At 52.4% G+C, this 22,747-nt stretch overlaps 2 protein-coding genes across 4 annotated transcripts in view; both read left to right on the plus strand.

Moving 5' to 3' along the window:
- The first annotated feature begins 1,568 nt into the window (after positions 1–1,568).
- On the plus strand, positions 1,569–4,555 carry LOC134408903 (collagen alpha-1(I) chain-like). The gene is made up of 3 exons (XM_063141415.1): positions 1,569–2,010; positions 2,256–3,099; positions 3,961–4,555. Exons 1-3 carry the CDS (start codon positions 1,569–1,571, stop codon positions 4,553–4,555), a joined length of 1,881 nt encoding a protein of 626 aa, XP_062997485.1.
- CBFA2T3 (CBFA2/RUNX1 partner transcriptional co-repressor 3) overlaps positions 3,282–22,747 on the plus strand; it is a 64,956-nt gene continuing 45,490 nt past the window's right edge. For 2 of the 3 annotated variants that reach the window (XM_063141251.1, XM_063141252.1), the window contains exon 1: positions 3,282–3,389. The gene's annotated coding sequence lies outside the window, so the exon portion shown is untranslated. The remainder of the gene's footprint in view (positions 3,390–22,747) is intronic. The other variant, XM_063141249.1, reaches the window with a different exon arrangement.

Below are 22,747 nucleotides of genomic sequence, written 5' to 3' on the forward strand. Positions count from 1 at the left end.
TCAGGTTGCATAGAAAAGGGAATTTTTGCAGGTGTCATTTGTATATATGGGGAACCTGGTGAAATTCCCTCTTCATCACAACAGTTAAAGTTGCAGGAGCTATACTGCAGCTATACTGTGACCAGATTTAAAAGAGGGCAGGGCACCTGCAGCTTTAACTGTTGTGATGAAGAGGGAATTTCACCAGGTTCCCCTTATATACAAATGACACCTGCTGAAATTCCCTTTTCTATGCAACTGTTAAAGATACAGGAGCCCTGCCCTCCTTTTCATAGGGTCACCCTAGTGAATGTCTACATTCTGAAGAGCAACTTGTGCTTAAAAGCACAGGAGCAGGCCAGGCTTGGGTCAGTTGGCAATGGCACTGAGGGCATTTTCAGCACTGAGAAGGGGGGTGGAGGTGGAGAATAATACTGTAGTGCACAGTCTTCCTGACACCTGCCTGGGATTTCGTTTTGCATGCAATAATGTTAGCTATTTTGACTTCTGCTGAAGGGGGGGGATTGATTGACAGACCTGCATACGGTCAACAGCCCCTGTCAAAACCCCAATTCCTGCCAAGTATAACAGCGGCATACACACGTTTCTGGTGCCAGGGGCCCAGCAGTGGCAGCAGCCCTCTGATCCTGACAGCAAGGCCTGGATCGGGAAAAGAGATCTTTCTTTGCAAGGAAACACCTGATAGCTCCTGAGCAAGGGAGCCATGAATAAGTTATCCATCTCCTTGCTTATGGAGATAAATGCCGTATCAGGCTGAAACCATCATCAGCGCCAAACGGCATTCAATTGCTGCTGCTTGGAGTCGTCCCCCCCCCGCCCCCATCTGCTCTCCGTAGGCCAAGTGACACAGGCTGCGCTCAGGCCTTTCAGACAAAAGCATTGCTTCTACCTTTGGTGGTGGTGGTGGTGGTGGTGAGAGGCACAGAAAATGCCCTCTCCCTCTCTGCGGGTGGAAAGCCGGCACCCTTCTTTGGCCTGACCTTGCGCCCTGCCTTCAGACTAGGCTGAAAAGAGACATCTTGAAAGGGGAGGCAGAACGGCCCACACTCACGGGTTGATAAACCCGCTCCTATCGCGACAAGGGTCTCGATCCTGCAGGCTTGCTTCCGACCTGCGCAGGACACAACCGGGACCAGGCCTCTGCCCTTCCAAGCCTCTGCAGTGGCTGGGGGCAGGAGGCCTCAAGAAATCGAGAAGATGGTCTTGTCCCGACTGCTGATCCCTTGCTGGGGAGGTGGCTCAGGGTGCGGGTGGCCGAAGCTTTCTCAGGGGCAGAGCTGCGATGCAAGGGCAGAGCACTGCCCCGGCACGCGGGAGGTCCCAGGCGCTGTCCACAGCCTCTCTAGGTAGGCCTGGGAAAGAAACCCGCCTGGAAAGTTGCCGCCAGTCGCTTTAGACTCGCCTCCCCCAACCTGGCGTCTTCCAGATGCTGATGCCGACTTATTACGTTTCTATGCCGCCCCGTAGCCGAACCTCTCTGGGCGCTTTCCTCAGGGCGCTTTACCTTGGGCGCACCAAGGATAGACACAGGCTTGCCCAGATGCCCTACACTCCAACTCCCATTCTCCATGCTGTCTGGGGACGATGGGAGTTTTAGGCCCAAAGTTCTGGAGGAGCCGGAGTGGCCCGTCACATGCCCACCCCCTTGCGCGGGAGTCAAGGCGCTTGGCTTCCGAGGAGGCGGGCACGGGCTGGAGCTTGGCCAGGGCATCTCCCCGGCTGCTCCTCGTGGGGGCCGAACCGCGGGGCCGCGCTTCCCTCCGCGAGGGCGGCGCTGGGTGGCGCGCGAGTGTGGAGGCGGGAGGAGGCGGCGGGACCCCGGCGGGGCGGCCGAAGCAGCAGCGGCCCAGCAGCAGCAGCAGCAGCAGCAGGCGCCGGATCGCGCTGGCCTGGCCGGGCTGCCGGTGGGCCGGGCGGCGTTGCGGCAGGCGCGGAGCGCCCCCTGCCGGGAGCGGCGCCCGCCCCGCGCTGAGCCAGCCCTCCGCCCGCCCCGGCCGCCCCCTCCAGCAGGCGAGCGGCGGCGGCTGCCAGGCAGGCAGGCAGGCAGGCAGCAGGCAGCAGGCAGGCAGGCGCCGCGTCTTGCCAGCCAGGAGCAGCGCGGCGCGGCGCGTCGAGCGGGGCTGGGCTGGGCTGGGCTGGGCGCGATCCGAGCCGGCCCGGGGGAGCCGTTGCCGCCGCCGCCGCCGAGGCAGCAAGGCGGGCTGGGCGGCCGCCGCCCGCTGCCCCTCTCCGCCCCCGCCCGGCTTTCCGGCCAGCCCAGAAGGCGCCCGGAGCAGCCCGCCCGCCCGCCCGCCATGTGCCGGAGAAGCCCGGAGCCCGGCGCGCGTCGCAGGCAGCCGCCGCCGCCCAGCAGGCGCTGAGCGCAGGAGGGCCGCCTCGGCGGAGGAGCAGCAGCGGCGGCGGCAGCAGCAGCAGCAGCAGCAGGCAGGGGCGGCTTCCCTTCCCCGGAGCCGGCTGGGCTGCGCTGGAGCGCGGGGGACGCGCGGCCCCGTCCCGCTCTCCGCGAGCAGCGATCGCCCCCGCCAGCCGGATCCGCGCCAGCCTCGCCACGACCCGCGGGCGGACGGCCCTCGGGCAAGCGCCGGGCCAGGAGGAGGCGCCGCCACCGCCGCCGCCGCGTTGCTGGACGGCGCGCCCGGGCGAGCGGGCGCCCTGGCCACATGGCCCAGCGCAGGCACGAGCCGAGCCGGAGCCGGAGCCGGCGGCTGCAGTAGCTCGGAGGCAGCCCGAGGGCGACGAGGAGGACGAGGCGCAGGAGGAGGGCGAGGGCGAGAGGCCGCAGCCGCGCGCGCCCCGGCCCCCCGGCGTCCGGCAGCCCTTCGCGCGCGCCCGGCCGCCCCCGCAGGGCCCCGACGGGGAGGGCCGGAGGGGGCCACGGAAATGCCGCGTCCTGCGGCGGCGGCGCGTCTGCCCGGGCCCGCGGGGGGCGGCGACGGCAGCAGCGGCAGCAGCGGCAGCAGGTGAACGGGCCGCCGGGCGCAGCCAGCGCCACTTACCAAAGAGCCGGCGAGCCGCGGACCCCGCCGACCGAGCGCCGCCTCTGCGCGCTGCTTCTCGCCGGCGCCGGCGCCGCGCCTTCGCGCTCAGGGAGCCCGGATCGTAGCGGCGCGGGACGAAAGAGCCGCAGCGCTCCGGCGCCGAGGACCGCCGGGCAGGGCCGGCCAGCGCGGGCCGTCGAGGGGCGCCGCGCCAGGACTTGGGGCGCTCCGGACCGAGCCCAGCAGCCGCCGCCGCCCGCCCCCGCTTCGCCTCTTGGGACGCGGGACCCCCCTTTGGATTAATTGGCCCCCACCTCTCTTGTTGTGTTCTCCGGGACTTGCCCGACGCCTCGCCGCGTTCCTCGGCTTCTCCTGGGACTATTACCTCACCTCGCCACCGACCTCAGGACTGTAAGTGCTCTCGGAGCAAGCCGGCTTTAGAACTGCGGGGATGGGTTGCACCGAGATGTGGGGGGTGGGGGTGGAGGGGGGTGGAAGTCGCCTCATCTCGTGCCTTTCTAGAAATGGCGTAGATTGGGGGGGATCCCCGCTCCCCTTGCCACAGCGGAGTCTTCCTCGCGTCTTTGTCATGTTGACTTTTGGGGGAAGGGGGGGCGGGGGGGGAGACGACCTATTTCTTGGCCTCTCTGAATGTCACACTTGTCCACCCCACCCCGCCGCCGCCGCCGCCCAGAGTGTTTGTAGGGGGCGCGGGGGGAGGTTGAATTCTTCCCACTGCTTAAAAAGGCGGAGGGACGCGCCCCGATCTCATCCGTGGGGGGGACCCCTGGGTAGATCCGCCACCCGCAATCCTGCCCCTTCCAGACAAAGACAGAGGGGTGGGGGGGGGAGAGGGAGACGGAGGAACAGGCGGCCGGACGCGGGCCTCCGGAGCCTCGGGGCGCTGGGCTTGCGCGTGTCCCGTCCCCCCGCTCGGGCAGGTCGCCGGGGGCTCCGCATGGCGCGCTCTCCGGCCACCCAGGACCGGAGGCGCCGCGCAGCCTTCCTCGCCCTCCGGCAAAGGCTGGCCGAGCGGCTCCCTGGGCCAAAGCATCGCGCGTGGCTGGACGGGCTGCGAGGGGGCAGAAAGCCGACCCGGGCGCAGCCGGACGCGTCCGGGAACGTCGGCGCCTCCTGCCTCCTCGCGCTGCGCGTCCGCCGCCTCGGTTTGCCGGTCCAGCAGTGCGCCGGGTCTGGCCGGTCTTTGGCACGCGCGGGGGGGGGGGGAACCTCTCGTGCCCTCGCCTCTGCGGCCCTCGTGCGCTTTGCTAAAGGACCGCGGGGGTTCAGGTGACAGCTGCTCGGGTGTCAAAAGCCAGGCACCAAGCGGCGCCCCGTCGAGTCAGTCGCCCGCTCGCCATCCAAGGGACTTGGAAGCCAGAGGGGACTTGCCCTCGCTGGGGGAGAACAGCGCCGTCTCCTCCTCCTCCTCTGAGGAGGGACCCGAAGTTCCCTTCTCTGCCCAAAGTCAGGGCAGCGAAAGCGCCCGGAGAGGAAGTCCCCCGCCGCCCGTGCCAATGGAGGACCCATGCCAGCCTCACACCCGTGGAAGGCTGCCTTTGTTTGCCTGGTGCTGATGCTCCCACAGAGAGCTTGCCTGGAGGGGGGGGGGCTCTTCGGCCGAAATGCCCAAACGAGATCGGTGCAGAGGTTTTTTTTGGGGGGGGGGTTCTAACGAAAATTAAAGGGCGTGGTAGTGTCGGCCTTGGGGGAAGAGTGGAAGGCATGAACCTAAACCTGCAGCTTGCCCACCCCGCCCTCCTCCTCCTCCTCTGGCAGGAGTTTAGAAGGGATTGCGTGTCCTGATCTGGCAAACCAGCCCTTTCAAGGTGGGAAATCCTATGGGGAGGGGTTAGGGCAAGAGAGGCGAGGAAGGAGAAAGGTGAGGTGCAGCTCCAAGTCAGCATTTTGTGGGACCCTCTAGATGTGGTTTCATACGTTATTCTTCGGGCGCAGCAGCGCTGCTCTGGCAGTCGCCCCCTTCATTTCACTGGGGCTTATGAAGAACAGCTTCCTGGCACATCTCCCCCCCCCCCCGCGCCCTGCCCCCGGCCTGCCTCTCAGTCTGGCATATTTAATAGCGGGTTTCCCCAACCTTGTGCCCTCCAGATGATTCGGACCTCAACTCTCAGAATCCCCCAGCCGGCTGTGGAGGACACCAGGTTAATGCCATCCAAAATATTTGCAACTGCCTCCCTTTCCTCTGGGTCAGGCTGTCTCGGTCCAAGCTTGCTGGAGGAGCTGCGTGATCCGAGTTGAATCCAGAGAGTTTCATTTTCAGAGAGAGGTTGTTCTCTAAAAGAGGTCTTCCCCTGGCTCTGTGATAATGGAGCCCTTAAATAAGATGCTTAAGGTGTGGGTTTGTTTTGAAATGGCACCTCTATCCTGGTCAAAGAAGAGTTGGACAAGCAGTCTGGAGCTGTTTGCTGCTGAAGTTGTGGGGCATTCACACAGCTAGATTTGCTCCCAGGTTGAGCCCTGGAGCACATGAATGTAAAGCCAGAAGTGCCCATGGCAGTAAGCATGCAGAATATTACCTCCGGCATCAAAGGCACTGGGCTCAGGAACGGGAGTGAGAGGGTGCCGTTGTCCTCCTGTTCTACTGGTGGGCTTCTCTTTGGGGCAGCTGTTTGGCCACTGCGGGAACAGAACGCTGGACTAGAAAGGCCTTTGGCCTGATCCAGCACCCCTCTTCTGACGTTGTTATATTCTCCACACACTTGTCTGGTCCTAAGCAGCTCCCAGTCCCAGTCTGGGATTCGGGACTTCCAGGGCAGAAAATGTGACTTCCCGGCAGTCTTAATCCCCAGTACCTCTCATGTTAGAAATCAGGCACCAGTTGTGTGTGAGTAAGTGGGGGAGGGGGAGCGCTGAGGGGGAAGCACAACAGAGTGTGAGCAAGACGAAACGCTCCAACAATAACTTGGCAGAGTTCATAAATGAATGTGCTTAAGATGCGTGTTCGTATGTTGGTCCATCAGCCACCAACAGTCTCCAACAGACTGTCCCGGTGCTCAGAACTATATGGTGTTTGTCCCTTTTGACCCCATAATCCATGGCGACTAGGGGGGTGGGGGAGGGTTCCCTTTGCCCGTACTCAGATGTATTTTCTTCATCATTATTACTTCCTGGTTCTCTGGGCTGAGCCTCAGAAAATAATTGTAGGTTGCCGGCCGTGCTTCCCTGGGTCTGGAGTCTGCATCTGTGGCATGAACTACTCTAGAAAATTAGATGCTTTGCAGACTTAGCAAATGAGCTACATGTGCATTTGTGCATGTTCACAAATTTCAAATTCTGGACATTAAAAGAACAAAGGGAGTAGATTTCTTCCACACCTCCCAAACCTGCATGGAGTCCCAGCAAAATATTTTCTTTCCATCCCAGTGTTGTTGAAAGCCATGGGAACAACCCATCACTGGGATATTCTCCTGTGCCAGTCCCATAGAAATGAATGGGCAGGTTTTAAGTAGCATGGGATGGGATGGGCTTTGACTGACCTTGATCGGCTGAAACCCTCTTGCTGAGCTTTGGAGGTGCAAGTTGGAACACGCGGGCCACCCCTGCCCTACCAACGCCAACCCCCTTTTCGGATATTCACATCTAGATGATTTTAGACCATGGACTCAAGGCGGGCTTCAGATGGCCACATGCATTGTTTCAGTTGTGACACACACAAATAACATTTCTCTTCACCCCTGACAACCATTCCATGCTTTATAACTGCTTCTGCAATCCTGGTATGTTAGAACAAAACCGTTTGCCAACCCTAGATTAAAAAAAAAGAGAGAGAGAGCATCTGAGCATGTGCAGTTTTGCATTTTAATCTCATTTAAATCATAGCAACATCATCACTAAAGGAATAAAAGGGAGTTTGCTTTTGCTACCCCGATGCTCTCATCACCTGTAGTTTTCTTGGGTGGTTGTTTGGGTGCCCACATGCACCACTGAATAGAACTCACGATCTCTGGATTGGGGCCACATGGTTTTAAGCCTTGTCACCTGCATCCCCTCCAACTGTACCTATTGAATATATCCAGTCCCTCTCTTCTGGCTGCACGTCTACAGGTTAGGGTGGGTGTGATTGAATTTGTTCCTGCTGAACGCTGGAAATTATTGCCCCAGTGTACGTGTTCTGGGCTGGGACAATAGCAGGACTGTTTGCTTTACAGAGCTTTTGAAGCATAGTGTGGTATTTTGTTAGGAGGGATTGAATCCTGACGTTACAAACAGATCAACACAACACCGGAAGCTGCAGTCCCAGAAGTGTTTTCACTGGGCAAAGGCGGAAAGAGACGCTTGTTGTTTAAGAAGAGGCAGGTAGAAAGGGCTTGCCACGTTATGCGCTGGAATGCCGCCTACGGCAGCCTTCCCCAAACTGGTGTGGTCCAGATGTGTTGGGCTGCATTGCTGCCCGTCATTTCCCACGGGCATCAGGTTGGAAAAAGGCTGCTCTACCATGAGAAGATGTTAGAGGGGCTACACTAGATTGCTGATCCTTTCATTGCTCGGAGATTGGTCATGCGCTAATTAGCATGGGAGGGAGCATTTTTACTGAGTAGCCACAATCTGCATGTGAGTTGAGCAGTACCTCTCTTCATTAAGGCTGGGGGCAGCTGCTAACTTATTTATTCATTATTATTATTATTATTATTATTATTATTATATTTATTTGTATCTCGCCTTTTGCCCAATACGGGGCCTCAAGGCGGCCTTACAAAATTTAAAACATATACATTTTAAACCTAGGAAAAGGAAATGTACAAAAATTAAAAATATAAAAATAAATAAAAAATTACAATGTTAAAACATAAACAATTTTACAAGTCCTTAACATAGATGGAGGACCAGATTATATTCCAAAGGCCTGCTGGGAAAAACAAGTTTTTGCCTGCTTCCGAAAGGCCAACAAGGAGGGAGCCAGCCTAGCTTCCCCGGGAAGAGAGTTCCAGAGCACCGGAGCAGCCACCGAGAAGGCCCTCTCCCATGTTCCCACCAAGCGCGCCTGTGAAGATGGTGGGACTGAAAGAAGGGCTTCTCCAGAAGATCTCAAAGCACGGGCAGGCTCATAAGGGGGAATATAGGGCTTTATAGGTCATAACCAGCACTTTGAATTGTGCCCGGAAACAGGCTGGAAGCCAGTGGAGCTGTTTTAACAGGGGAGTTGTGTGCTCCCCATAACCAGCCCTGGGTCAACAATCTGGCTGCAGCTCTTTGAACCAGCTGGAGTTTCTGAACACTCTTTAAAGGCAGCCCCACGTAGAGCATGTTACAGTACTCCAATTGGGATGTAACTAACATTTATTACGTTTATATCCCGCCTTTTCTCCTCCAAGGAACCCAAGGCGGCATACATAATTCTCCTCCTCCTCTCCATTTTATCCTCACAACAAGAACCCTGTGAGGTAGGTTGGGCTGAGAGTCTGTGACTGGCCCAAAGTCACCCAGTGAGCATCCATGGGCGAGTGGAGACTAGAACCCGGATCTCCTGACTCCAACACTCTAGCCAGTGCACTACACTGGAAAGGAAGCAGGAAAAGCCTTACTTCAATGTTTGGGTGGAACCAGTGAATCTGCTCTGCCTTTCAGTTGGAACCAGTCAGAACACCAAAGAAGTCCTTGACCAGCTTCTTTAGAGTTCTGACTGAAACCCGGAGCAGATTTACTGCCTCGCTGACATCGGAGCAACCAGCCTCAATTGGATGGAAACCCCTTAAAATGGAAGCCGTCGTCACGTTTTGATTGTTCGGTGGCAACTTATAATTTGTTTTCACCGTATGTCTGGGAATAGCCACATCAAATGGTTATTTCATTTTGTGGAGTTGCACTTGTAAAATCATTGAGCCATGACCGGTAGCTAAAATACTCATTAAAGATGACAATATCTGGGGACCAAGATGCATGACCACAAAGATGTAAACTAGTGACATCTAAATACATAAATCTGTGTGTTTTTCTGCATTAGAACAAGTATCCTATTTTTTCTCTCTGTGTGTTGAGAATATGCACCGGGGCTGGAAGCTGAGCAGCAGGGGTGTTGAGTTTCAGATTCATAAGCTAAATCCGCAACCCCTACTGGGTCCCAATCTGACCCAATGAGACTCTGCAGAGGGTCACACCCCCTTCCCTTGGCCATGCCCCCTTTCCACAATCACCAATAGTTGGATAGTTTTCCAGCCTTTTGTACCTCCCCCTAAAAAGGTTGAAATACCCTCCCCTAAGGCTTGGTTAGTAGCAGTAAAAACCTGAAGCTAAAAGATGTTGGTGGGTTTTTTTGTATTTTGGCTCCACCCACCAATAATAATAATAATAATAATAATAATAATTTATTACCCGCCTCTCCTCTGGATCGAGGTGGGGAACAACACCAAAGAAAATATAATACAAAGTTAAAAGAGCATATAAAACCAATACAGTATTAAAATAACAATGGTTCTCAGGGATAGCCCTGATGTGCAGAAAGGGTTGTGTGTCCAGTCCCTGCCCAGTGACCCCATTGTCTTTTGATGGATTCCAGAGTACGTAGATGATATGTGAATGAATCAGGCCCACCCAGGTGGATGCTTTTGCCACAAATAAATAAACAAATAAATGTCTTCGTGTTGAAGGTGCTACAAATCTCTTGGTTGGTTTTGCAGCAGAATGCGGCTGCTGCCCCCTTGTCCTCTGGAAGCTCCTGCCCAAATCTCTGGGACACTTGATGCAAAATGGTGATGTCAGAGCTGATGGGGAGTGGGAGGGAGTTGATGGGATATAGAACGTGGTTCACTTTAACCAGGACACGTCCAAAGCAAGCCTGAACATGCAGTCTGCCATAGGAATGCAAGAAAAGCCATGCGGGATTTGACCAAGGGCCCATCTAGTTCAGCATTCTGTTCACACAGTAGCCAACTGCACTCTCCCGCCCATGCGCCCCAGCAACTGGTGTACTGCCTCTGGTAGGTAGCATAGACCCATCAGGACTAGTAGCCATTGATAGCCTCATCCTCCTTGAATTTATCCAGCCCCCTTGTAGAGCCATCCAAAGTGGTGGCCAGTCACCACATCTTGTGGAAGTGAATTCCATAGTTGAATTATGTGCTGTTTGAAGAAGCAACAATGGGCTATCTCTAGCACCACTAATTCAGGCCCCCTCCTTCAATGTTCCAAGGTCTGTCCAGGGGTAACTGGGCCTCCGGCCTTTCTCTTTCCACTTGTAAGGGCAAGGAACAGAGGCATTGCTAGGCACTTGAAATACTCAGGGCCCCAATTTTTTATTGGCACCATGGAAAGGTGTTTCCCCCTCTATGCTTAATTGCCCTGCAGAGGCGGATTTGGCGGAGGTTTGCAGTAGGTAGAGATGGGGCAGTTTGCCCTTCCCTCACCAGCTGCAATCCCCCTTGAAACTCCCCCCTGACATGACAACTTAAGCTGAGAAAAGAAACCCAGTGAGCACTCTGGAATAGATCCAGGGCCCCGGGGAAGAGACGGAGGTGTAGGGGTCCCTGGGTGCAGGCTTAGCAGTGCCCCTGAGAAGGAATGAAATTGGGTGTGGCTTTTGCAACAGCAAAGCACGTGATGAACCACTGGAGGAACTAACCAAGAGCTGCACGTTGCATGATGGAGCCAGGATTTGGGGGTGGGAGTGTTTTCCCCCCTCAATGACCTAAAGGCAATTTATAAGGTAGCGCCCTCTGGCTTGCTGCTAGACTGAGAAATGAATGAAATCCAGCCGTTGGGTGCAGAGGTTGGGTTGCTGGATGTGTGTGTTGTAGGCTCCTTAGAGGGACATCCCCAGTTGATTTGGAACAGGTCGGGACTCCAGTCGGTTTCTGATGTAAATGAGAAGGAGAGAAATAGTGTGCGACCGTATGCATGTTCAGACAGAAAAAAAGAGTCCTACAACTCCCAGTATTCCCAGCTGGACTGCAGCCTTTGCCACTTCCCTGTTTTCACTGTCCAAACCAAAGGACTGAGACCCACGAAAGACTAAGGCAGTGGCAGAATCAACTTAACTCCAGCAAGAGGAATCTGGCTAGAATAGGGTGACCCTATGAAAATTTGGACAGGGCTCCTGTATCTTTAACAGTTGTATTGAAAAGGGAATTTCAGCAGGGGTCATTTGTATATATGGGGAACCTGATGAAATTCCATCTTCATCACAACACTTAAAGCTGCAGGAGCCCTGCCCTCTTTTAAATCTGGTCACTCTAGTATAGCTCCTGCAGCTTTAACTGTTGTGATGAAGAGGGAATTTCACCAGGTTCCCCATATATACAAATGACACCTGCTGAAATTCCCTTTTCTATGCAACTGTTAAAGATACAGGAGCCCTGTCCTCCTTTTCATAGGGTCACCTATGAAGTAATAACTTTATATAGTTCTTCTGTCTGAACCTTAATGCCTCTCTGTAGAATGTCAGCACCGGGAAAGGGAAGCACATCTGCTTGGTCCTGCTGTTACGAGGCCTAGTTTAAGCAAACAATCACAAGCTTCGCAGTGGGGGCACTGATTCCCCTTTGCTCCAGCCCCCTCCCCAAAGTTCTGCGGGAGCATGAAGAAGACTCAGCACCGCCCTGCATGGATAGTTCCTGTTCAAGTACCCATCGTCTCTGGCTTCTGTGACCTTAGAGCAGGTGTGTGTGTGTGTATTGTGATACGGAATCGAGGGCACGGGCCCCTGGGAGAGTCTTGGGAAAACGGGGGGGGGGGGGGGTATTTAAATCAGGAAGCAAAGCTGGAAGACGACCAGCTGTGTGCAGAGTTGTGTCCTCCACCACAAGCATTGAACTCGGCCTCCTGAGTCCTACCAGCCTGAGCCTTTGGCTCAGTGGCTTGGATCATCTCTCCAACAGCTGGCATGTCCCACTGGGTCCCAGGCCGTTCCCAGCGCTGTTTCCTGATGACAGAGAGCGGTTTCCAAGCCCTGGAGGCCAAATGACTTTCTCAAATGAGATATGGCTGCACTAAGATGAGGTTTTCAAGCCACATTTTATTTTATCATGGCAATCCAGGGGAGAATCTGCCTTATACAGAATCCTGACGTTGCTGACCCAGTATTGTTGACACTGGCTGGCAGCAGCTCTCCAGTGATTCAGGCAGGAGTTTTTCCAACCCTACCTGGAGTTGCCAGGGATTGAACCTGAGACCTTCTGCATGCAAAGCAAGGGCTCTGCGGCTGAGCTACAGGCCCTCTCTCCCCTGATGGGCAGTATCTGGAAGGCAGGCAATAGCACTTAGATCTCACCCTCCAAGGAGCACCCAGCTGTTGAGTGAAATCCTGGTCTAGGCTCAGGGGTTTTCTCTAACTATCCCCTTCCATCCCGCTCTTGGTCAAACTTCTGCATCTCCCCTTCTCCTCCTTTGCCTTGCTCCTAATCCCATCTGGGGGAAGGTCATCTGTTCAGCTTTTGTTGCATGCATTTTCCCGGGGTTGCCGTCTCCCGGTTTTGGAGACACAGGTGCATGGTCCTATCTTGAATCCAGCAGGCACGGACCTGTTCCTCCTCGCCTGTCTTTTCAACACGTTGAGCCCTGCTCTGCTTCCCTGGCTGCAGCTGCACCCAAGGGCCAGGCCGGCTCGTGCTGCTGTGTTTACTCAAGTTGGTCAGGGAGGACGTTCGCGTCCCCCAAGCGCAAGACAGCTGGTAAACAGCGGTGGCGGTCGCTGGGTGAACCTGGAGCCAACTCCTTTGTCTAGTGACGAGATCATTAAGGGCTCAGCTTTCCACCTGTTCTGTCAGGAAGTGGCCCAGCTGCCTGGTCCCTGTTTCCTAGTAACAGTCGGGAAGATGGTGGAACTAGCGGTGCCTCTGACCCCAGGAGACTTCTGCCAGCCCGGTGTCACCCGGTCCATGCTCTGAAAATAGAGCCACGATATTCACACAGCCCGAGCACCTCTTAGCGGGCTACAGAGCAAGTGGCACAAAAAACCCAGTGAGCATGAGAGCATCAGAAGAGCTGTGATGCTGGATCAGACCAAGGGTCCGTCTAGTCCAGCACTCTGTTCACACAGCGGCCAACCAGCTGCCCTTGGAAAACCCACAAGCAGGATGTGAGTGCAACAGCACCACCCTGCCCATGTTCCCCAACAACAGGTGTACATAGGTGTTCTGCCTCTGATACTGGAGGTAGCCTATATCCATGAGGACTAGTAGCCATTGATAATGCATTCATTTGCTGCCGTGGTAAATTCCCTTTAGTCCCAAAAGTTCACATCTACCTAGAAAACACAGGTGTGATAACAAGGCTGGTCATTTTCATTCACTAGTGCAGCCTTCCCCAACATGATGGACTCCAGATGTGTTGGACTACAATGCCCATCATTCCCCAACCTGTGGGAGTTGCGGTCCAATGCATCTGGAGGGCACCATCTAGAGGAAGGTTGCATAGTGGCTCCCTCCCAGGAGTTTTTGGGGAACTGGAGATGATGGGATTGGCACAAGCTGGAGGAAGTCTGAGAAACTTGTTTAGGTCCGCTTGTAGAATGTGTTGCATTTCCCTGGAAGCCAGAGCCGGAAAGGGGGCCTTTGCCATGATTCAGGTTGTCTGGGACCAAAGAGAGTGATTCAGGTTGTCTGGGACCAAAGAGAGGCAAACTGTGGGTCTCATGGGCTAAAAAGGTCTCGGGTTTGCACCACAGCTGTAGGATTGAAACGAACAGTTCTCCGTTCCTTCTCTCTCTCTCTTTTATGAAGCATCTTTTTATTTTTGCAGTCTGTTGCTTTTTCAACAGCACAGAAATCTCTCTCCCAAATGATGACATGTTTCAGAATTTCAGATCCTCCCTATATTTTAGGCACCTTGTTAGATTAATTTATTGCTTGCATTTGTATACTGCCCCATAATCAAAGCTCTCTGGGTGGTTCACATAAGATAAAAACACTTAAAAACGATATACAAAATTTAAAAACCACAAAAAACATGAAAAATGCACGTACGTTTAAAACCACTATAACAATTTTACAAGTGATGAGCCAAAAAAGCAGACCCAGGCTCATTACATATTGCTAAATGCCTGGGAGAAGAGAAAAGTCTTGACCTGGCACCGAAAATATGACAATGTCGGCGCCAGGTGGGCCTTGTCAGGGAGATTGTTCTACAGTTGGGGGGCCACCACAGAGAAGGCCCTCTCCCTTGTTGCCACCCTCCGAGCTGGTGCTGGGGGAGATGGGAAAATGCTTCATTGGGGGCCCATCTCTTATTAATTATCACATTGAGCTTTTGGAATGTGGTCGCTCCCCCTCCCCCCCTTTCCAAGTTGGCACATGTTTTCTGGCTCCTAGGCATGAAGGAACACGAAGAGGGTGCGTGTGTCTTCATTCTTCTCACTTTCTCTGCCGTAGGACGCGCTGCTATTTCGTGCGCTTTCAAAGTCGCACAGCAAAGCTGAACCTGCAGTGACTTTTTTCGGTGCAGCTGAAAAGCACAAAAAAGGGTTTGCTTTCAAAATACATCGCATGAGAAGTAGGTGGGGGGGAGAGAAATTCTCTTCTTCCCTTTACTGATGCCAGGAACTGCTACAGCGACGTTCCTTTCTCTCCCACCCCCACCTCTCCCTCCCACCCCCACCCGCCGCCCGGTTCCAACTGCTCCATCTGCTCACTTGGAAAGCTTCCCGCAACTGGGATGCAGGAAAGAAGAGAAGGATTAAGGGAATCTAGCCCTACTGAGCCAACAGCCTGAGAGGTCACTCAGCCACACCAGCATGCCGGCCTGTTGAGAGGCACTCCACTGGACAGGCCCGGGCCATTCCCCTGCCCTAGTCCCCATCACAGATTGTCCCGGTCGGAGACAGGCAGCTGGGGCATTTAAAAATATATCCAAACACCCATGCCGTTCTCCTTAGCTCAGTTGCGTCCAGGTGAGACCTAATACAACCAGACCCAGGAAGTGCCCAGGGCCCCGGAACTGCTTCCCAGGGCCCCGGAACTTTCTCCTAGGGCTCCGAAGCTATTCCCTAAGGCCCTGAGTGTCCTTTAGTGCCATTAGAAGGGTTTTTTGTCCTCTGCGTAATTGCCGCACCGGCACGCAAGGGGGATTGCAGCGGGGGAGAGAAGGCTTTGCCATTGCATGGCAATTAAACTTGGCAGAGGGCATTCCCCATTGGTTTGGGATGATCTGGGCCTGGGTGCAAATCAAGTGAAGAATTTATTTGAGCTGATTTGGATGAGATTGGCCAGCTTTGCCTCCTGTGAACCTGAAACAAATCGTAGTCATTCTTTCCCAATGTGCATATTGAGATATAAATGAGCATATGCAGATTTGAGTCCTACGGACCTGGGCCCTGAATCATTTAAGAGCCTAGCAGCACCCCGTGCTGAAGATGTCAACATTCAATATCCATGTGTGGAGAAGGGTGTGACCCTTTAGATTCAGCACCTGGTGGCACCCCCTTGCGCAGCAAGGACTTCAAGTAAGTGTTTCCTGTAACTGTTCGTCAGTCTCTCACAGGGGTTTTGAGGCATTTTGGCCCATTTCTCCTTACAGAATTGCTTCAACTCCGTGACCTTTGAGGGCTTCCTTGCATGAACAGTTTGCTTCCTGTCCTGCCACAACATTTCAATGGGGTTTAGGTTTGGGCTTTGAGTAGACCGTTCTAAATCACAGAATTTCTTCTTCTGCAGCCATTCTTTTGTAGATCTGCTTACATGTTTAGGATCATTGTCTTGTTGCATGACCCACTCTCCATTCAGCTTCAGCTCATGGACAGGAGGTCTGGCATTCTTCTCTAGAATCTTCAGTTGTGAGCCACCGGAAATTGTTGTGAACTGCCCAGAGAGCCTCGGCTATTGGGCAGTATAAAAATGAAAATAATAATCTGCAGAATTAATGGTTGTCAATGATGGCAAGCTATCCAGGTCCTGAGGCAGCAAAGCATCACATTCGCACCACCACACTTGATGGTTGGGATGAGGTTCTTCTGTTCTAATTCAGAGTTCGTTTTTTGCCAAACGTAACGTATCTCAATGAGGCCAAAAAGTTCTACCTTTGATTCGTCTGTCCAGAGATCAGAGTTCCAGAAGTCTTGGGAATCATGATTAGTTGGAGGGTGTCTGAAAAATCAGGATGGTTAGTTGGAACAAGTAGTGACTGGGTTCACACCACATGCTAACTCACAATCAGTGGCTGAGCATGGGTTGTTTGTTGAACTGTGGGTCAGCATCTTTTATTTATTTATTTAAAACATTATATCCCGCCCTATATCATTAAGTCCAGGTCCGGGCCCAATTCAAAGTGCTGGTATTAACATTGAAAGCCCTAAACGGCTTGGGGCCAGGCTATCTGAAGGAACGCCTCCTCCCATATGTACCTGCCCGGACCCTAAGGTCATCCTCAGGGGTCCTTCTCCGCGAGCCCCTGCCAAAGGAAGTGAGGCAGGTGGCTACCAGGAGGAGGGCCTTCTCTGCTGTGGCACCCCGGCTGTGGAATGAGCTCCTTAAAGAGGTTCGCTTGGCACCTACATTAGATGCCTTTAGATGCCAGGTGAAGACCTTTTTATTCTCCCAGCATTTTAACAGTCTATAAAGAAATTTTAACTCGGTGTTTTACATTTGTAATTTTGCATTGCTGCTGTTTTTATCTGGTTGAGCTTTTATATTGTATTTTATATTATGGTTTTATACTGTTGTTTTACACTTTGGTTTTAATTTTTGTGAACCGCCCAGAGAGCTCTGGCTATTGGGCGGTATAGAAATGTAAGAAAGAAAGAAAGAAAGAAAGATCTCAGAACATTTTCCTCGGGGTGGCTTGTTAACCATTTTCTTGAACAAGCCACCTTGAGAACCCATGATTTGTTGTTGGGTTGTTCATGATGGTTAACATCTATGTGATCTGCAGTGAACTTCAGATGGGCAGCAATAATCCCTTTTAGACAGCAGTGATTTCCCCCGGCTATCCTCCCATGAGCACCATCCTTGTTCAATCTTTTCCCCCGATAGCTGAGTCATGAACTCTGACAGGGAGAGTGCCCTGCAAGTCCTTGGATGTTACTCCGGGGTTCTTTTTGGCTTCTGGGAAGATGGACCAGTTTGTTCTTGTAGAGACTTTGGTAAGTTGACCACTCTTGGGTAGAGTGACTGTAGTGTTGCACCTTCTCCATTTCTGGACTGTCTGTCTGGGAGTGGATTGGTGGAGACAGACTTGGTTGGAATTGGATCAGAGCTCTGAAGGGTTTCCACATAGGAAATAAATAGAAACCTTGGTGCCATGATATCATTCTTAAAATTAGGATTCCTTGCTTGCAGCACTTGCTGAGTAAGTTTATACATAATCACATTCTCCCAAATGTTATCAATCCGCTGCTGTTTAAATGGTTTCCTCTGAGACTTTCAGTTATGTGCCATAGCTCCTTTTTAGGGATGTCCATCGCCTGGGAAATCTGTTTCTTTCTTTTTTTGGCTCAATGGAGCTCCAGGGCGGGCACAGATTGATTTGCATCTACAAGCTGAGATGCAGCCAGTTGTGGACGTTCTGCAATTTGTACAAGTTCAGCCATAATTTCCACAAATGTGGCTGCAGTTTGCACAAATTCGGCCATAATTTGCACAAAGTGCAGAACCTTCCTTAAAATATGAGCTAAATTCCAGGAAAATCCATGAACTGGCCCAACTTGCTGCAGATCAAGTCAGGCACCACAATGGGGGTGCAGGGGAGGGGGGGCGGCAACCCTAGGAAAGCACATTGAGCTCCATTCCCCCCTCCCCCCAAAAAACCCGATTCCTCTGAACTTCTCTACTCTTTTTCCCGTCCTGTATCTTCTGGCCATCAATGCCACTGGATGACCCCAAGTTCTGGTATTACAAGGGAGAAAAATATATACCTTCCTCCCACTGTCTCCATAGAATCATAGAATCATAGAATAGCAGACTTGGAAGGGGCCCACAAGGCCATCGAGTCCAACCCCCTGCTCAATGCAGGAATCCACCCTAAAGCATCCCTGACAGATGCTTGTCCAGCTGCCTCTTGAAGGCCTCTAGTGCGGGAGAGCCCACAACCTCCCTAGGTAACTGATTCCATTGTCGCACTGCTCTAACAGTCAGGAAGTTTTTCCTGATGTCCAGCTGGAATCTGGCTCCCTTTAACTTGAGCCCGTTATTCCGTGTCCTGCACTCTGGGAGGATCGAGAAGAGATCCTGGCCCTCCTCTGTGTGACAACCTTTCCAGTATTTGAAGAGTGCTATCAGGTCTCCCCTCAATCTTCTCTTCTCCAGGCCGTGTGTGTGTGTGTGTGTGTGTGTGTGTATACACACATGGGAAGAAAGGTTTCTTAAAGTTTTCCCTCCATGCTGCTTTAACCCCTGCAAGGGAAGAGATGAGTGCACAGTCCTCACTAGGGAAAGGGCCCTTACACCTAGCCACAATATATTTCCGTGAGCACAGGCTTCTTCATTTAGATTTTTAACCCATTCCGCTCTATGGAGTCTGGGCGGTAACTTTAAAAATCGCAATAAAAGACTAGCTTCTAGGGCATTTTAAAAGTAAAAGCCACCCTTTCAAGAACACCCACCCACGCCAATCCCTAGAATTTGTCTGAACAGAAAAGCCTTGTGGTCAGTCTGGAAGGAACTCATGCTTAAAGAGAGAGTTTCAGGTTTGAAAAGCAGCCACCAAGAACGGCTCCCTGTGGGCCTTTGCTAACTACACAGAAGGTCCCCTGGCTAGGCCCGCCACTGCAGACGGTAGCAGAGAAAACCCATCAGAACCCCAGAAAGATGTCATTTCGAAGGGTGCTGTACTCGTCCCATCAGTAGTGACACCCCTGCCCCCCAGTCACCGTCTTCCCCTGTGTGCAACCACCAAAAGAAAAGCAAAATTGAAATGACAGGACTCGTATTGCCAACGTCTGCACCCACAACGGCAGTAGCGGTGTGCTGGTGCTGCTTTCCGGCAAATGTCTTGGAGTTTTGCAAGTGCGACTTTTTGTGCAGCGAGAGGAGGGGAGGGAAAGTGTCTCAGCAGCCAGCCAGCCAGCCAGCCAGCCAGCCAGGAGTAGCAGAGAGGTAGTGTGCATGGTGCGCAGAATATCCAGTGAACTTCTGAGACTTAAAATCGGACATCCGGAAACACACCCACTTATGCGCTGAACATGCTCGTGTGCAGCTCCTGTTCCTTTCATTGGTGTCGGAGAAGTTCCCGTGGTGCGACACCTGGGGTAATCTCACCTGTTGTCAGCCCTGGGTATCCCAGTGAGCTGAAAGGTGAGCTCCTTTGCTGCAGCCGCCTCAGTCGTTCCCTGGGGGTAGAGAAGAGAGAAGGAAGAGGCGGTGCAGGGGGAGGGCGGGGGCCTGCTCGTGATGTTCCCTTCTCCTGAGCTCTTCTCCGAACAGTCAAGAAGTGCACCGCAAATATCCTTCCTGATGGCTACAAGCCATCCCCACCTCAATCCATCATTAGCCGGGCATGTTTCAGATCTGAGCCAACAGTGAATTGGTGTGCGTATGGCGGGGGGCGTGTGCGTGGGGGGGGGAGTGGATTCTCTCGCTTGCATGCCTTCCCTTATTCCCATGCCATCCTTGCTGCTGCCTGTGTGTAATTAACAGAGTAATTAAAAACAGGATGAGTTAATTGGTATTCATTTATGTGGCAGATGTTTTTAATTGAGATACGAAACAATTTACCTGTTTATATAAACAATAGTGAACGAAGGCTTGTAAAGCAGAGGGGGGATTTTCCCTCTTCTTCTTCTTCTTCTTCTTCTTCTTCTTCTTCTTCTTCTTCTTCTTCTTCTTCTTGTACAACAGAATCAGAGGGATTTCCAGGCCTCTCGACGTCAGGCCAGTGGTAGAGTTGGTGAAGGGGACATAGAGAAAGGCGGGACCGAGAACTGGTTCCAAGGATTTATGCTTCCTGTTAGCTAATTGTACGCCCGCCTCACCTTCAGACTCCGCGTGGGGCGTTCCTTGATAGGCAGGAATCACCCCACGTGTCCTGGGTGCTGGCAATGGCGTCTGCACCGGGCAGCCTACTGTGGTGTTATAGTGTACAGGTTGGGGCTCGAGGCATCTTTTGTGCCTTTGCAGGGGATTTGGGGCCACGCGGCCTGGATCCCAGCACACAGTGCTTCATCTATAGGGTGGCCACTTAGGCATTGCCAAACAAAAGAAAAGTGAGGGAGGGGAGATTTGCATAATCTTTGTGTGTGCTGATTGATACATATAGACAGTTGGGTTTTCTGTACAGTCAGGCAAGTCCTGAAACTGCCCCCCAGTACTTAGAATCATAGAATCATAGAATAGCAGAGTTGGAAGGGGCCTACAAGGCGATCGAGTCCAACGCCCTGCTCAATGCAGGAATCCACCCTAAAGCATCCCTGACAGATGCTTGTCCAGCTGCCTCTTGAAGGCCTCTAGTGTGGGAGAGGCCACAACCTCACCAGGCAACTGATTCCATTGTCGCACTGCTCTAACAGTCAGGAAGTTTTTCCTGATGTCCAGCCGGAATCTGGCTTCCTGTAACTTGAGCCCGTTCTTCCGTGTCCTGCACTCTGGGAGGATCGAGAAGAGATCCTGGCCCTCCTCTGTGTGACAACCTTTTAAGTATTTGAAGAGTGCTGTCATGTCTCCCCTCAATCTTCTCTTCTCCAGGCTAAACATGCCCAGTTCTTTCAGTCTCTCTTCATAGGGCTTTGTTTCCAGACCCCTGATCATCCTGGTTGCCCTCCTCTGAACACGCTCCAGCTTGTCTGCATCCTACTTGAATTGTGGAGCCCACAATTTCTCTGATTTCCAAATTGTGCTGTTTTGTTTTTAATGCTCAGGATTGCCCTCGCACACTCTGCCGGCAGTGCCCTCAAGTGAATGCCGTGGCTTTGGTAATGCCACATTTGCACCAAGATAAAAACCGTTTCTCAAGACAGCCGTTTTGCAGTAGGGCCATGCAAGCCATATTTGGCTCTTTGGAGGAAAAGGCAGGATATAAATGTCACACACAATAAAATTCTTTATCTAAGAGCTGAGCAACAGGCCATGCACAAGGAGTTCCTGAAGGTGAGAGACTGTGAGCCAGAGACATTAAGACTAAACCAGATGTGAGGTTATAAATGCATCTTTGCATTTAACTTATGCAATTTTAAAAAAAACCAATGCAAATAGCATCAGCTAGTGAGGAAGCGAGTTATCAGGATCTCAGACGGCTTGGAGGGGGAATTTGTGAATGCATTTGCAAAACACATTTCTTAGAAAAATGCGTACTTTAAAAATGCATTTGTATGCAATTCGGCAATTTGGGGGGGGAATTAATGCATTTTCATGCTTTAGTCAATGGGTGAAAAGTACATATTTGGATGTATGCTTTAAAAATGTGCCCTCCTCCCATTAAAAAAAGAACCAAAAAATAACTGCGTATGGGAATGGGGATGAGGCGGCCCGAGTTTCAAGGTGGAACTTGGAGAAACTCAGCCCTCGTTGATTCTCTCATTCTGGAGGAAGATGTGATATGTCCAGTCTTACCAAATCCTGAACAGAGACTCCCCTGTCCCACCATAAATGCTGTTCTCTCTCAGACTTGCTCCTTCCGAGGGAGAAGCCCGGCCTCCGGGGATGGGGTGGGGGCTTCCCTCGCCAGGGCAGGTTCTTATAGTTTCTGCCTCAGGTGGAGAGGGTCTCAGCATGCCTTGTTTTCCCAGAGTCGTGTCCCACAGCAGATAAGAAACGCGATAGCGGAACATTTGGCGAATGCTGGGAAGAGGCCTTGGCAGCCTGCCGGTAGCGTCCAGATGGCTGGAAGCCCAGCTGCGGGGAGAGCCGGCTGGTCTCAGGTGTGCTGAGTCCTTGAACAGTCCCAGGAAGCCTTGGCATCATGCGCTAATGAATATCGAAGAGGGGGCAAGGAGAGAAGTCTTTGCTCCTTAACACCGCGATTTTCCATTTCAGCAGGTACTGAATCACTCCTGTCAAGCCATGCGCCAACGGCGAGATGTTGAGCATCTCCTAATAGCTCTGTGGGCTTTGAATTCCCTCTGGGGGGGGAGGGAGGGAGGAAGGGGGACGCCGGCCTTTATCTCTCCCCTACCCCAGCCACAGTTCAGTGGTTTTATGAAGGAATTGTCTAAAATGGAAGAGCTCTTGCACATTTCCATGGCCTGCCCAAGGCAAAAGAGGGAGGCCCCGTGCTTGTGTGCAGCTTGGACTTCTTTTTACTGTTTACCTCCACATGTGGACATTTTGGAAGTGCTGCACTTATTTGATGGTGGCTGAGAACAGCAGGAGAATAAGAGAAGGCGGGGAAGAGCGCATTGACTAGGGGCTCTAGGAGGAAACGTGTACCTGATGTTGCGCTTTCGAACCAATACCTGAACCAAACTTCAGTAACCCTTCGAAGTTCACATTTTCTCCAGAATTTGCAGTAGAGTTATCCAATCAAAAACTGTATTTACAAATGATTCTATTAGGGGAACATTCACACAAAAATGCTAATACTTCGTATTAGGAAAATTGTATATTTGGCAAATTGCATACAAAATGCAGGTATCAGGAGAAATGCACACCGGAATGCGTACAACTTTTCATGCAAAGGAAAAGTTCTTGATGTTTGGGACAAACTGAATTCAAGACTGGGAAAATTCTCAAAGTTCAGGATAAACCGAACTAAAGATTGGAAAATAATGAGAAATTGAGAGAAACTGCATGTGTCCACTCCTGGCATAGAGAAAGGAGGGCCACTCTGCATTTTTCATCACAGGTTTGACTGTTGTTGTTTTAAAACAACAACAATAACAACAACAAGCTACCTCGCAGGGTAGTTGTGTGAGGATGAAAGGGAGTGGAAGCAGATTCTGCACACTGCCTTAAGCA

This window comes from Elgaria multicarinata, chromosome 14 (genome assembly GCF_023053635.1).
Source record: "Elgaria multicarinata webbii isolate HBS135686 ecotype San Diego chromosome 14, rElgMul1.1.pri, whole genome shotgun sequence".
Lineage (NCBI taxonomy): Eukaryota > Metazoa > Chordata > Lepidosauria > Squamata > Anguidae > Elgaria > Elgaria multicarinata.